Raw genomic sequence first — 14,084 nt, 5'->3', positions numbered from 1 at the left:
TCCCTGGCAAGAGTGACCAAAGTGGTGGTTGCCGCTCTAGTCCAGCTGACAGAACGCACAATGGCTGATGGGATACCAGCGGGGGGAAGAGGGGGGATGTGTCAACCAAACACACCATTGACTAATAGTAAACTCGACGCTGGCCTTAATCTACACCATGGTTGATTATAATCATGTTGTGTGGGGAGTACCCCCTCGATAATCAAATGTGGAGTTGACTATTAACCCACCATTGACTTTTGTGTTGTCCAAATGCAGCCAAACTATACATTAGTCAGATTCGTCCTTTAGACAGGGGCTACCATGTCACCAGACAAACCGACTGCGGAACTCAGAGGATCTTCAGAACTCAGCTGCTCTTAGAAAAGGCAGTTGGATTCACATGCAGAAGTGTCTGAGTGTGTGTGCTCCCATGCACATACATAACTCTTAGGAGGCTGTCTGTTTCTAGTTAATGTATCTGTACCCAGAAGTAAGTAATGGTGATAATGTTAGCAGGGAGAATTAGAAGAATATTTTGGGTTGGTCAACTTTTTCTAATAGACCTTTGTAGACGTTAAAGCAGGAGATGTGACTGAAATGTGAAGGATAGAATATGTGTAGGTATAATTAAGCTTGCAGCATATTGGAAAGAGTTTGCAGCTGGATCACCAAATTTGACATTTTAAAGTCAACTGTGTGCAGATCTGGTAACACTGGAATTGGAGGCTTCTGCAGCCATATGCTCACGTGTAGGGCTAAGGTGGGGTGGGGGACATGGGCACGTCCATAAGCCTCTCCCCAATAGCCCTATGTGCCCAGTTCTCAGATGCACAAAGCTTTGAAATGAGCTCTGTAAGCATGTTTACCTGAATGCACTTCCAGCATTTCTACCTGCCGTAACTAACTGATAGCCAGTGCACGGAGATATAGTGCTACAATCTTCAGTGTAGAACTCTTCTGTGTACAAAGGTACATATTGGGAACTCTAGTGTCATACATATGGATGCAACCACCAGATTCAAAATCAGGACACCGCACTGCTGCAAAATCTTGGCTTCAAAAGTGATTTGCATTTGGAAGAGACTTCCCCCCCATCCCTCTACTGGGGTTTGATTTAGAGTGAACATGTTCAGGATACTCTCCGGTGTCCTTTTTTCTCGATTTTTAGGAGCAAGGGGTGGGGGTGGGGGGATAAGGAAGGATTGCAGCTGGCACTACAAAGATTGGAAGGAGTGGCAGGAGTTTTCTTCACTTTTGCCAGGCAGCTGTCTAGCTGTTCCCAACAATCTACAATGAAGTCGCCTTGCCTGGTTTGGACATCCCAACAAGCCACCCTGAACATCCCAACAGCAAGCCATGGGTTCTCAGGGTGCCTTTTTGTGGAAAACAATCCACCATGAAAAAATAGCTCTGGGTTTGGATGTCACAACAAGCCATGGTGACAACTCACTGTAGCTTATTGTGTCATACAAACCAGGTCATGGCTATAATACGCTTACATCAAGGAATTCCACCGGCCTGTTTTCTTTATTATCCGAGCAGCTCAAGTACAGGAAATGTGATGGTACATTGCAGGGAATGGAAAGTCTGTGTGTGGCTCACCTGTCGTCTTGCAGTCCTGTCTTTCTCCTACAGGTTGCTCATGTTCAGAAAGTGTATAACTTCATGGGAAATAGGAGACATGTACAGCCTTCACTTTTCCTTGCAATGGCGTTTGCATGCTTCCTGTGATCCTGCTGTGCTTGGGAGATGGGAAAAGGGGACTCTGAGTTGTGTGGGTTCCTCCTCCCCATGTAGTAGCTGTGATTGGTCAACTGGATCAAGCCAATTCTATTTAATTTGTAATATATTAACTTGTTTTAGGGTAGAGTAAAACATTCCATTCTCCAATACAGTGGAGAATTTCAAGCAGAAAAAAAGTAATCCAATTGTATGCTGACTTCTTTTGATGACAGAGTAATTTCTGACTACATTTTCTTGCGATTGACCATATTAGGAGTTCCTTGGCATGTTCCTTGGCATGAATGGTACATGTACTTCTGGGATCTATCTAATTGATGGAATATGACTTTTAATATTAATGTATGTATATTTAGAAAGATGAGCTGCTGATTAGGTTTTTTGTTTTGCTTTAGAATTAAAAGGGATATTCTTTTTTTAGAATTGTACAAGAAGTCATTAGCCGATTTTCCCCTCTTCTTCCCTCTTCCTTCTGGCAGATCTTTTAAAATTGCATGATGTGTGATGAGTTGGAGATTCTTAACAGGGAGATTGAGAGGTTATTACAAAGCAGCATCGTGGAAGGAAGCTCTTTAAGCTCAGAATCTCTTCAGCCATCAAGCTCTGATTCCTGGGATGTAGCTACTGCTTCAGGCAGTGAAGCACAAGGCAGTTTAGTGAAGGTATCAAATACCTTAATGTTACAGGACTCACAAGACCACCCTGTATTTTCACTGTTGACTTTATTTATGGTATTTAGAAAGCTTTCCAGCAAAAATGTTGACCCGTATTATTCATATGCAGTGCTGAATTTTAATATTGGTAAAGAAAATTATTCAAATTCAAGGAGGATTGCCATGACCACCAATGCCCTATTTAGCTTAAATGACTACACTAACATTTTTCTTGAATTCCCTGAATTATAAATTCTGTCTTAAAATTTCAGTTTTAGATAATAGGGTGTTTGTATCTGGCAAAATATTTGAGGACACAAATGAGATACAGAATAATATGATGAATTTTATGTAGTCATTTGAGTGGGTTGTTAAGATTTCAGTTGTGTGTAGTAACTTTGAGGATGTGGCTCAGTAGCAATTTTTGCAATGTTTAACTAAAACCTAATCTTCTCTTTAATGTGATTAGTCTTCTGTGCCTAACAAATGTCATTAAAACAACATTCCATGTCCTGCCCCTTTAAAAGAAATAGAGTAGAATCTTCAGGCATTTGATTTGTGGTGGTTACGGTTTGTCTGTTAGAGAATACAGAATACTGGTTAGTAATGGATAGAGAGGGAGCTGACAGCAGGTGTGTTAGAGAATACAGGTTAGTAATGGATAGAAAGGAAACTGACAGAGAGCAGAACAAGTTATGAAATGCTCAGAAGTAAGGAATCCAAACAAAGCAAGGGATTAAAACAAATCACTAAAGATCTTTTAAAATATCCTTAAAAGCACATAACTCATTCTTAAAATCATCTACTAAACAGGAATATCCTACATACTATGGGAGGGTGAACACGTAAGTTAGTGTTATATGTAAGGAATATTTTTGTTTTGCAAATACTTGTTGTTTGACATTCACAAAAGCCTCTAAAAAACAATCCAAGTTAGCATAAGGAATTAAGAGCAGGTAAATTACCTAAAAAGTAATTATCTACTTTTTATCTACTAATTATCTACAATTAGTAATTGACCTAAAAAGATACCTGTGCCCAATTAATTCTCTTCCTATAAAATTATTGACAAAAGGACAAAATGTGAAAGGTTGTTGTCAGGTGTAGGTTATAGAAATTGTTAATACTTAATAAGTTTCACTTTGCCTATAACATAATGGAATTATCCCTTTTAAAATTACCTTGACAGAAGTTTCAATAATTTAGTTTCTGTTAATCTGAACAGACCATTTACCTGAAATGGTTAAGAGGTAATTCAATTGAACAAACATATAAATACATTTTCCTATAACAGGCAGCTATATCGAGTGGAGCATTGCTGGTTTCCGAGTCTTCAGGTTGGCGTCTAGATGAACGTCTAGATGAACGTTGTGCTTCAGCAGCCTGTGCTGCTTCCTTTGGTTTGACTCAACAACAGGCAGAAAAAATCCTGGCAACCTCTAATGCTGTGTCAGGTAAAAGCATTTAGAGGATATTGGAGACTCTTCTATTTCTTTTGCTTTTTCTGGAAATTGGGATTCATCTGCTGTACTCTTAACCTTCAAAGGTAAACACCTGTGTTGTAATGTGTTGTGTTGCACCCTCTTTTTTCTTCAGAGATTCTATTTAAGTCACATGGGAAGCCTACTCAAGTAGAAAAGATTTTCTGCTTCAGATATTTCACCCCAACCTTTGGTGGCTGCCATAACACAACAAAGACATGGGAGTGGGCCCAGTAGGGTTATTCCTGATTTCTCCATTGTGCAGTAGTAATTGGGTGGAATGGGGGTGGGAGAAACATCTGAATAAGGCTATTGGTCAAATAACACGTATGCAATTTCCTTCTCAAAGCAGGGAACTCTGAAAGGGTGGGAGTCAAACCCTATGAATTTGTTATGAGCAGAAGAAATGATGGAAATACCATGTTATCACACCATTTTATGTAGTTGCTACTTCCAGTAGTTGGTACTCTCATAGAGTGATTGTGTAATGCTGTTGGACCTATTTTCATGCTGTAGCGTAGGACAACAGTCATGGGCCCAATCCAGTGAAGTTCTCCAAGAGCTTAGGCAGGAGTCTTTCCAGGTTTTGCTCTTCAAGTCTATAAATGGAAGGGGATCTGTAAATCTGTATGGGGAGACTGGTGGAAACTAAACAAATGTCAAAAGTCCTAATGAGCATGAATAGAAAGTCAAGCAGTTCTTGACATTGTTCCTTGACTTGCACCTGCTTAGACAGACAGATTTCTCCAGGTGCTTATAATACTCTTCTGGCTAATTTTCATACATAGTGAGCGGACACTTGGTGGGAGGCTACAGTATTGGTGATGAATGTACATGGTAACAGCTCTCCACTGGGAACAGCAGGTATAGAATAGAAGCCAAACAGTTGGAGTCTGGTCCTTGTAGGGGTTTTTCCCTGTTGTTTTTCTAGCAAGAAGTACACCTGTGAAGTAACAAACCAGAGGCGAACAGAAAGTGGCAAAGTAGGGAAGTAGTAAATATTTAGGTAATGTAGAGTTAAGACTTTGGAGATGGGGAACTAACTGTGGAAGTATGTGGTAAGTTGCAGTATATCAATCAAGTACTGTTAACGCACTTTGAATATTTCTGGAAGATACTGTGTGTGAGAGTGAGAGAGAGAGAGAGAACGGGGGAGATTTAACTGTGGGACTGTTTCAGTAAGTGTATGCTTTAATTATGTATATTGTCCCTTTCAAGATATATTTGATAAAACACCTACATACTTCTGATTCTAGACATGGAGGATTAGTGTACGCCCTAAATGGTGGCTTATCAATAACAGTAAGCATAACAAAGCATTCAAAGCAGCAGCTTTTTAATCATAATAAAATATCAACCATTTAATATTTTACAAAAACCTATGTTGCTACTGTCAAAGCTTTTTTTTGTTGATAATAAAATTGTATTTTAATACTTTTGGTCTATTTTCAGAGTTGGCACTTGGGAATGATAGTATCACTAGTATGGAAGTAGAGAATTTGGAATCTGTTGCACTAGAGTCTAATATGGAAAGAGCTTCTCATGGTAAGTTTTTTTATTATTATTTATACCACTTATACCACCTGTTATCCTAAGATCTCTAAGCAGCTCACAACACACACACATAAAATACTGTATAAAATCAGTATACAAAGAGTGAAAGAACAAGAAAAGAAATAAATACATAAAAAACATTGCAACAAGAAAATCATAAAACAGAGCAGTGTCCATTACAAGTCAAGGAAAGCCTAGGTGAACAAATACATCTTCAAGTGGCATTTAGAGCTTGGAACACTTCCTGCCATGTGTTGTTTGAGAGGCAGAGTGTTGCAGAGGGTGAATGCTGCTACAACAAGAATTGTTTATGCGTTATTACTTGTCGATGCGCTAAGTCATGGAATAACCAATAAGGCCTCCTCAGAAGATCTTGGGTTGACTGGGTGTATATAGAGAAGGCAGTCAGCTAGGTATCGTGATCCTGAGTTGATTAGGGAAGTGAATAATTTCATAAAACCTTCTAATCATTCCATCTATTTACAATATTTAGGCTGTTAATGCCATTGCTTATGTAGCCAAAAGGGAACCCACTCACACACAAAGTATTCATATGCTTGGGTGAGCCCAAAGGTTTATAGAAGTACATTTTTTTTTTAGAAAAAAGTGTTAGGAGGCAGAACAAACAAACACAACAAAACCCCTAAACATTTGGAAATTTCAATTAGTTCCAAATAAGAGCTGTTGGTCAACTAATTGGGACTAGTAAATGTGATTATGTGACACTGGTGCTTTTTCAGCTGCATTGGCTTCCAGTCTGGCCCCAGCCCTAAATGGGATGGAGCCAGAATATCCAAAGGAACATTTCCGCCTATATGTATCTACTCAGACTATAAAGTATGGAATGTGGGGAAATGGAAAATCAAGGATGGTGGACATAATGGAATTGGCTGGAACTCTGTACAGAAACACTCCATGCTGCATCATTTTGTTGCAGGTCTTGCATGTAAATAATAATATTCATGACAGTTTTCTTCAGTAGTTTGGCTTTTAAGAACCCAAATTTGTATACAATAGTTACAGAAAGCAAATAGTAACTTCATCTAGGGCAGCTTTCCCTAATGTGGTGGTACCCTCCAGATGTTTTGGACAACAACTCCTGATGAGAGAGGGTTGATGGGAATTGTAGACTAAATCATATGGAGGGAACCATGTTGGGGATGGCTAGTTGAGGTGAACACACCCGGCTATTTGCAGCTCTGAATTCATAATTAGGTAGGCAGCAGTTGTTATGTTTTCTGTTCTATTCATCTTAATCACTGCTACCACCTATCCATTGCTTGACAGGCAGCAGTCATAAATGTGTGCTGATTATCACAGTGGTAATGCAACTGCGCTCTCAGTTCCTCTGTGCTTTAGGATGTAAAGCTGGAAAGGGGCTGGAGATGGGAAGCTGAACTTTAGAAACACATATTTCAGATGCAGAGGAAGAAGGTGTAACTAGCATCATATATTCCAAGTGAAGTAGGAGATTTGCAACACGCCTTGTTTCTATTACTTTTTGTGAACTGCCCAGAGAGCTTCAGCTATTGGGCAGTATAGAAATTAAATAAATAAATAAATAAATAAATAAAATTTACACGGACACTGCAGTGTCCATGTAGTTATAGGTGGTTAGATTTAGCATTCCACCATTATAAAGCCGTAATTGGGGATTGGCTCATTGTAACGTTCATAAAATGGAAAATGTTTCACCAATCTTGCTGAAATTTACATGTGCCAGAAAGAAATGCTGGTTTTACATACCCTGAAAATTTCAAGAAGATTGGTGGAAGATTGAGGGAAGGATGGCAGTTTGAAGGACAAAAGGAAAAAAACCCTCTCTGAGTCAAAATGCCACTGAAAAAAAGGGATGGCGACTATTTTTGTGCACAAAATTCAGGGAATTGGGACCCTTACCCTGCAATCCAGTGGTGGGATCTTCTTCCCCTGTTCTTCTAGCTGGTGGAATGGCTTTTCTTTTTTAAAAAATTCCCTTCCATTGTTTTTTAATGACTATTTCTTTGCCCTATTAAAGAGAATACAGAAGCCGGCTTCACTCATAGCACGAGCATGCTCAGTAGCATCGCTCTCCCCCCTCCCTCCTGTCTCAGGTAGATTGGAATGTTGGAAACAAAATGGCCGCCTGGCTCCTGTAGCAGCCATTTCCTTAGTGGAATCATTATTTCTTCTGATGGTTGGGGAAGGTATGGAATTGAATGGGATTGAAATTTTAGTTCATAAGCAGCCCTGGCTTGCCTCCCTTTTGAGAGAAGAAGAGTTCTGTTTTGGAACATGTTTTCCTTTGGCTTTTTGAGAGTGTTTTGGCTCTCTTTCCCCAAGGCCAGTTTGCTTTTTTGCTCACTGGTGAAGCAGGGTATAGAACTCAGCAGAGATTTTTCAGCCTTCCCCTGGATCCATGATCACCTGGTCTTCAGATCTCTCCTTAGAAAAGGTAGCTATACATTCCTTTTAAACCCCCTGCACACACACACACCCCAATACACACACAGTGCTCCTTTCCTTTTTTTCTAAGAGTTTGGTCAATACTGTTATAAAGTTGAAAGCTTCAAACACTCCATTTAATTAGATTGGGACAGTGTAAGATTTAAGTACAGTTTTGAAACCTTTTAAAGTGCTTCTGGGCCTGCAGCATTGGTTTCGGCCTAGTCACACTGTTTTTCTCATAAGCTTTAGAAACAGTTAAACTGTGGTGTGTTTTGCATAGTGTACACAGGTATTTTCTTTCTAATCATTGCAGTCTAGAGTGGCTCTTGTTGTGTTTTTGGAGGCAGGCAAAACCTTTTTTGTTCCAGCAGGCCTTTGGCAAATAATCTGGACCTCTGTCTATACCTTGGACTTTTAAATAGTTACATATTTTTTTTACATTAAATGGTTTAATATTGAAATGTATTTAATAATGTTTTTAACTTTTGTATATTTCTGTTTTTAGGCTTTAGCTGTATATGTTCTCATTTTGTAAGGCCTTTTGCCCAGCATTGGCAGGATACAAATAAATATAATAATAATAATAATAATAATAATAATAATAATAATAATAATACAGTAATGTTTCACATTTCCCTTCTGTATTTGATGTTCTTTTGCATTTTTCTTTATAAACCATTCATAGCTTAAGACTTCTTGTGTGGCATGTTTTCATTGGTTTAACAAGTTAAAAGGGGTATTCACTGTTTTCCTGCTTGTGTTATAAAATCTATTTTCAACTTCAAGGGTAACAGAGTTGGGGGTAAATCCTCAATCTCTTTGCGATCTGAGGCACTGAGTAAGACCCCTGGAGATAATTTAGACTGACCTCAACCACACTATTCCCCCTTCTGAAGAGGTCTGGATCACAGACTATTAAAGACAAACAAAGTAGCAGACCATAATAACAGTTTTCATGTGGCCATTTGCTTTATGAGGCAGGTGTTCCTGCGGGCTAACGGAGGGACTAACAAGCCATAAAATTGCCTGGCTGGGTCTGTCAGAAATCCAGCCTCAACATTCCTGGAAGGTCCATGTTCTACAGCACCTGCTCTCAGATGGAATCCCACCCTCCACCCCTGGGTTTAATTTACTGGCCTACCCTGGCTGGGCCTTGCAGGAAACTATAGGGACAGTCAGAGCAGGCATTCATAGCACATGTAGAGTGCTGAGACTGGCAAATCTAAAAGCAAGTATGTTGCTTTTCTAGAACCAAGGAAATTCAATGGGTCTTACTTTGAGTAAATATCTAGGGATGGAAATAAAGCCTGTGCAAGAATTGAGCCATGCCAAGTTGGAAACAGATCGGTTCATGCCTTCAAGGTATGAATCGATCTGCTTCCAACTTGGCATGCCTAAAGCCCTACTTAAAAGCTACCGTGTGGCCAGGTTTCATATCTTTATCTTTAATTTCATTTTTTAAAAACTTGTACTGCTCAAGATCCTAGATCCCAAAGAGGAGATTTCTGTTTTAACTTTAAAAAAATCCTAAAAATCTAGGCATGGACAGATCTGATTCAAACTTGCCACACCTATATCCCTACGCAAGAGCTACCATGCTGCCAAGTTTCAGCTCTTCATCTTTAAAAATGATGGGGATGTAAGCATTTTGGTTAATTAATTAATTTGAAAAGTGAGTTCAACACATAACACTAGCTTTGATTTAATATTGGATGTCAACATGGTGTAATATCCTGGCTGATTCTGGTTTGGTTGTCAACTGAACTGGTCATCCGTTACACAAAGCCATGAAATTCAATAAACATAACTGACTTGCAATGATGGGAGTTGTAGTCCAAAACCTTTGGAGGGCACCAGGTTGGGGAAGGGCAGCTCTAAAGAAAAAAAAGAGAAGTAGGTGGCCCTAAGTTGTTTGTCATCAGTTTTCCACAACCCCACAGTCACCTCTGCATACCATTTTCTCCATCCTGTCCTCATGGTTTATCTGCTTCAGGAGAATGAGAATTTCACTGGCACTTTCTGCCTCCTTAGGGAAGATGTGGCGTTAAGGCTTGTGAGCCTTAACTCCCAATTTCCCTGCTTTTTGGAGCTTGGTTGAAAACTGTAGAGCCTTAACATTGTTTTGTAAACCGTAGGTTTTTGTTTATTAAATATTCTTCTATTCAGATTGGTAGGAATTTCAAGAGGAAATATGATTTCCCCCCTTTTCGCTGTTCAAAATTTTAACATGGCATGTTTTGCATTTCTTCCTGTCTGTTACTGTTCATGCTAAAGAAATAAAAAAGATATGTTTGAAATCTGCAAGAATATTTTTAAAATTATTTCTCTTCAATACCAGCTTTGGATGACAAAGGTGAGCAAAGCAATGAGGATGAACAAAAAGCAATCAAACCCACTAGTAAGGAGTTCAAGAAAACGTGGGGGTTTCGGAGGACTACAATTGCAAAGCGTGAAGGCTTAGGGGATGCTGAGATGGACATCGCAGAACAGTCATCTCCACAGCAGCAAAGCTTGGCTCTCAGGCGTAGTGGGCGACAGCCCAAGCGCACTGAACGGGTAGAAGAATTCCTTACGACAGTAAGACGTAGAGGAAGGAAGAATCTTCCTGCAGCTCTTGAGGACTTGAATGAACCAGCATCCTGCCATGTTACTGACATTGAAACTGCTTCTGAAGGCAGCGTAGAAAGCATGCCAGATATAAAAACCATAAGCCAGAAGTGTCGGTCCAAGGACGGTAAAGGCCAATCAACTCAGAAAAGTAGACCCAGTAAAGAACAAGATGATGAGGAAGGGGAGGAGGATACATCAGACAGTGATAGTGATGGATTAACATTGAAAGAGTTACAGAACCGTCTAAGAAAGAAACGTGTTGAGGAGAAACCTACAGAGCTAACTCTGAAAGAGTTACAGAATCGCTTGAGAAAAAAGCATCAAGAACAAAACCCCACTGAGACAGTTGATGCTCAGGCAGGCAACCAAATTAAGCATGAAATAGCTGTAAAGCAAGAACCAGAACATATAGATAATACTGAGATTGGAGACGAAGCAACTGTCTCCAAGGAAATTACTGAAGCAGTTCAGGTTAAGAAAGAAATAAAATCTACTGTGCAGACCAGTGATGAACCTGAGGAATCCAGAAAGAGGAAATCAGAGTCGGAGGTTTATGATCCTAGTACTCTGTATTGTATTTGTCAACAGCCTCACAACAACAGGTATTCTTTACAAAAATATTCTCAAAATATTTCCTGAACTAGCCATCTAAGTAGTATACAGTTATTTAGGAAGTTTGGCTGTTATGAAACATTGAAAAATACAGTTTTCAGGTTTGTGCTCTTAGCAAAGTCTGTACTATACAGACTTCTTTTTTTTACAGAGGTTTGACATTGTATACAGATCATGTTGAGGGAAGGGGAGGGAGGTGAATTTAATGAGGTTTAAAAGACATGCACAATGGAACTGTTTAAAACAACTTTTTGTTGTTTTACCTGCAATAGGAAAATAACACAGAATTTTAAATGCTGCTCTGCCACTGGAGGGCACTTCTGCAGCCATTTCACATCCATCTGCCACTGCTGTTATATCCCAGTCTGTATAGTACAGTAATTAATGCTTGTCTGTTTTTAATGGTGATGTGATTTTTGATTTTTGGAATGGTCGGAAGACTTATTCAATAAAGCTTCATTCGTTCAGTAGTTGTGAGATACAAAACACTCAATGATTCAGGGCAGAGAAGTCCATGTGGTGAAAACTGTCAGAGGGAAATAGCTGCCTGGATCTTGAGGAAGGAAAAAGGCAGTCTGTCAGGATCAGGAAGGGTTTTCAGGGGATCAGTCGGACTCTGAAGAAGTAGTTGTTTACCAGCCAACAGAGGAAGTGGGGGAGAAGATTCTCCAAGATTCTTCAGGAGTCAAGGATGAATTTTTCCATGAGCTTATGCAGATGGCTCCAAGACCACCACCCCCAATCCTGAGAACTCCGCCTCTGTCTGAAGGGGAGGGGACATTGGAGATGACAGATCCTAGAGTCTGTTGCAGGATCAAGTGGGCGGAGTTGAGAGGAGGTGGGAGGTGGTCCCTTAGGGTAGCAGCTTGCAAGAGGCTCCTCCCGAAAGACCCTCCCTGAGCAAAAGTGCCTGTTGGATTGTAGGAAACAGTCCTGCTTTAATTGAAGGTGACTTGCCTAGCTTTGTTACCAAGCTTAAAGGATAGCTCCTAGCATTCACACTCCCTTCAGGTGTGAAGAGATGTTTGTTTTTTAAATAAAACTTCGTGGATTACACAGCAGACGTATTGTATCACATCAGTGAGAGGGCTTTGAATCACAACGCAGCCATGGGGAGGCTTGTTCCCATGTCAGCTATAGTGCAAAGAAAGACAATTAGATATGGGTGATTTGGCTCAGCAGCAGGAGTTTTCTGAAAAGGTGAATGTGATATGGAATTACAACATTTACTTAATTATTTCTGGCATGTAAGAGGAAGACCGGACAATGAAAAAGTAAGTTTTAGCCTCATTTTGTGTAAATGTGGAAGCTTCTGCTGCTACCTTGGTGGTAATAGAATGTTACTTATTTATTTATTTATTTATTTATTTATTCATTCATTCATTCATTTATTACATTTTTATACCACCCAATAGCCGAAGCTCTCTGGGTGGTTCACAGAAATTTAAACCATGAAGAGCATAATAAAACAACCAACAATCTAAAAACAAATTAATATAACAAATTTTATAAGCTACATTTGATTGTCGACTTGCTGCATGTTTAAGGCTCACTAATATATGTTACTAACGTATTTCTGTGGGCACTTTCCTTTTTAGGTTTATGATCTGTTGCGATAGATGTGAGGAATGGTTTCATGGCAACTGCGTAGGGATTTCAGAGGCTCGTGGGAGACTGTTGGAAAGGAATGGGGAGGACTACATTTGCCCGAATTGCACTATTCTGCAGGTGCAGGATGAAACAGCTATGGAATCAGGCCAACGAGAAGCCATGTTGGGTCAGGTAACAGGTGATGGCACAGAGCTTACCAGCATAGGAACTGTTGAACAAAAGTCTATTGAGGATCAAGGAATTAAGGGTCGGATTGAAAAAGCTGCAAATCCAAGTGGAAAGAAAAAACTCAAAATATTCCAACCAGTGAGTATTCAAACTATTCAGTTTGAATTAATAGCCGTATTAGCATATTTGTGTGTTTCTATAAAGATTCTGGTTAAAAATGTAAGTGAATGTAATTTTTAAAATATTTTTGGTGTGTTAGACGTCTCATTAAGCAAATGCACTAACTGGGTATTAATAATCAGTAATGCTTAGTGAATCGGGATACTCGTATATTTTTTGAAAGGCTTGATTATGGCATTTTAGAAAAGGCAACTTGGAAAATCTTTACCGCATTTCTTCGATTCTAAGACGCCATTGACTTGTAAGACGCACACTGATTTCAGTACCACCAACAGAAAAAAAGCTTTGATCCTAAGAAATAATAAATGCACCCGTGATTCTAAGACGCGACCCATTTTTAGAGATGTTTATATGGGGGGGAAAGTGCGTCTTAGAATCGAAGAAATACGGTGATTCGTTTTTAGCAGCCTTATTTGCAGCTGCAGCCTGCTCTGTCATCAATATGTTAGTTCCCCCTGCCCTTCTAGGTACAATTCCTAAGGCAATATTTTGATCTTTAAATTCTTTTTACTATTTTAAGTGTTACTGATTTTCCTAGACAAATCATTACCAGAACCTTCGTCTCCTTTCTGCAAACGTCCTGTTCCCGTAAAAGTATCTCACTCCACAGTTGTTAGTAATATTTATACTCTAATACAGCGGTCCCCAGCCTTTTTGGCACCAGGGACTGGTTTCGTGGAAGACAATTTTTCCATGGACCTGGGGGAGTGGGTTGAGGGGATGGTGTTGGGAAGTCACGCCCCCCCCCCCTTGAGCGTCCTGGCTTTGCTTCGGAACGGCGCGCCCAGAAGTCGCTCTCCCAGAGTGGCTTCCAGCCGGGTGCGCCGTCCTGAAGCCGCCCACCCCCACCCCAGCGTCCTGGCTTTGCTTTGGCTGGGCAGGCGAGATGGCGCCCCGCATCGAGGTACACTGGGGTGGGTTTGGGTTGGTGGGTGAAAGCAGCTCACCTGTGCGGCCCGATTCCTAACAGGCCACGGACCGGTACCAGTCCATGGCCTGGGGTTTGGAGACCCCTGCTCTAATACCAAGAAAGGAAGCCTGAGGGAAGGAGCAGCATGTGTTGCAT

At 40.2% G+C, this 14,084-nt stretch overlaps 1 protein-coding gene across 5 annotated transcripts in view; it reads left to right on the top strand.

Moving 5' to 3' along the window:
- DIDO1 (death inducer-obliterator 1) overlaps positions 1–14,084 on the top strand; it is an 82,362-nt gene that overhangs the window by 19,797 nt on the left and 48,481 nt on the right. Inside the window, exons 1-5 of one of the 5 annotated variants that reach the window (XM_063146963.1) lie at positions 1,957–2,009; positions 3,670–3,829; positions 5,309–5,401; positions 10,176–11,049; positions 12,658–12,976. In XM_063146963.1, the coding sequence (XP_063003033.1) occupies positions 2,007–2,009; positions 3,670–3,829; positions 5,309–5,401; positions 10,176–11,049; positions 12,658–12,976 (1,449 nt within the window). In that variant the 5' untranslated portion in view covers positions 1,957–2,006. Of the gene's footprint in view, positions 1–1,956; positions 2,010–2,134; positions 2,385–3,669; positions 3,922–5,308; positions 5,402–10,175; positions 11,050–12,657; positions 12,977–14,084 lie in introns of those variants that run through there. The other 4 variants (XM_063146955.1, XM_063146990.1, XM_063146971.1 and 1 more) reach the window with 4 other exon arrangements.

The sequence above is a fragment of the Elgaria multicarinata genome, chromosome 1 (assembly GCF_023053635.1).
Source record: "Elgaria multicarinata webbii isolate HBS135686 ecotype San Diego chromosome 1, rElgMul1.1.pri, whole genome shotgun sequence".
Lineage (NCBI taxonomy): Eukaryota > Metazoa > Chordata > Lepidosauria > Squamata > Anguidae > Elgaria > Elgaria multicarinata.
The sequence above is the reverse complement of the archived record's forward strand: the minus strand, read 5'-3'. Positions and strand labels throughout refer to the sequence as shown.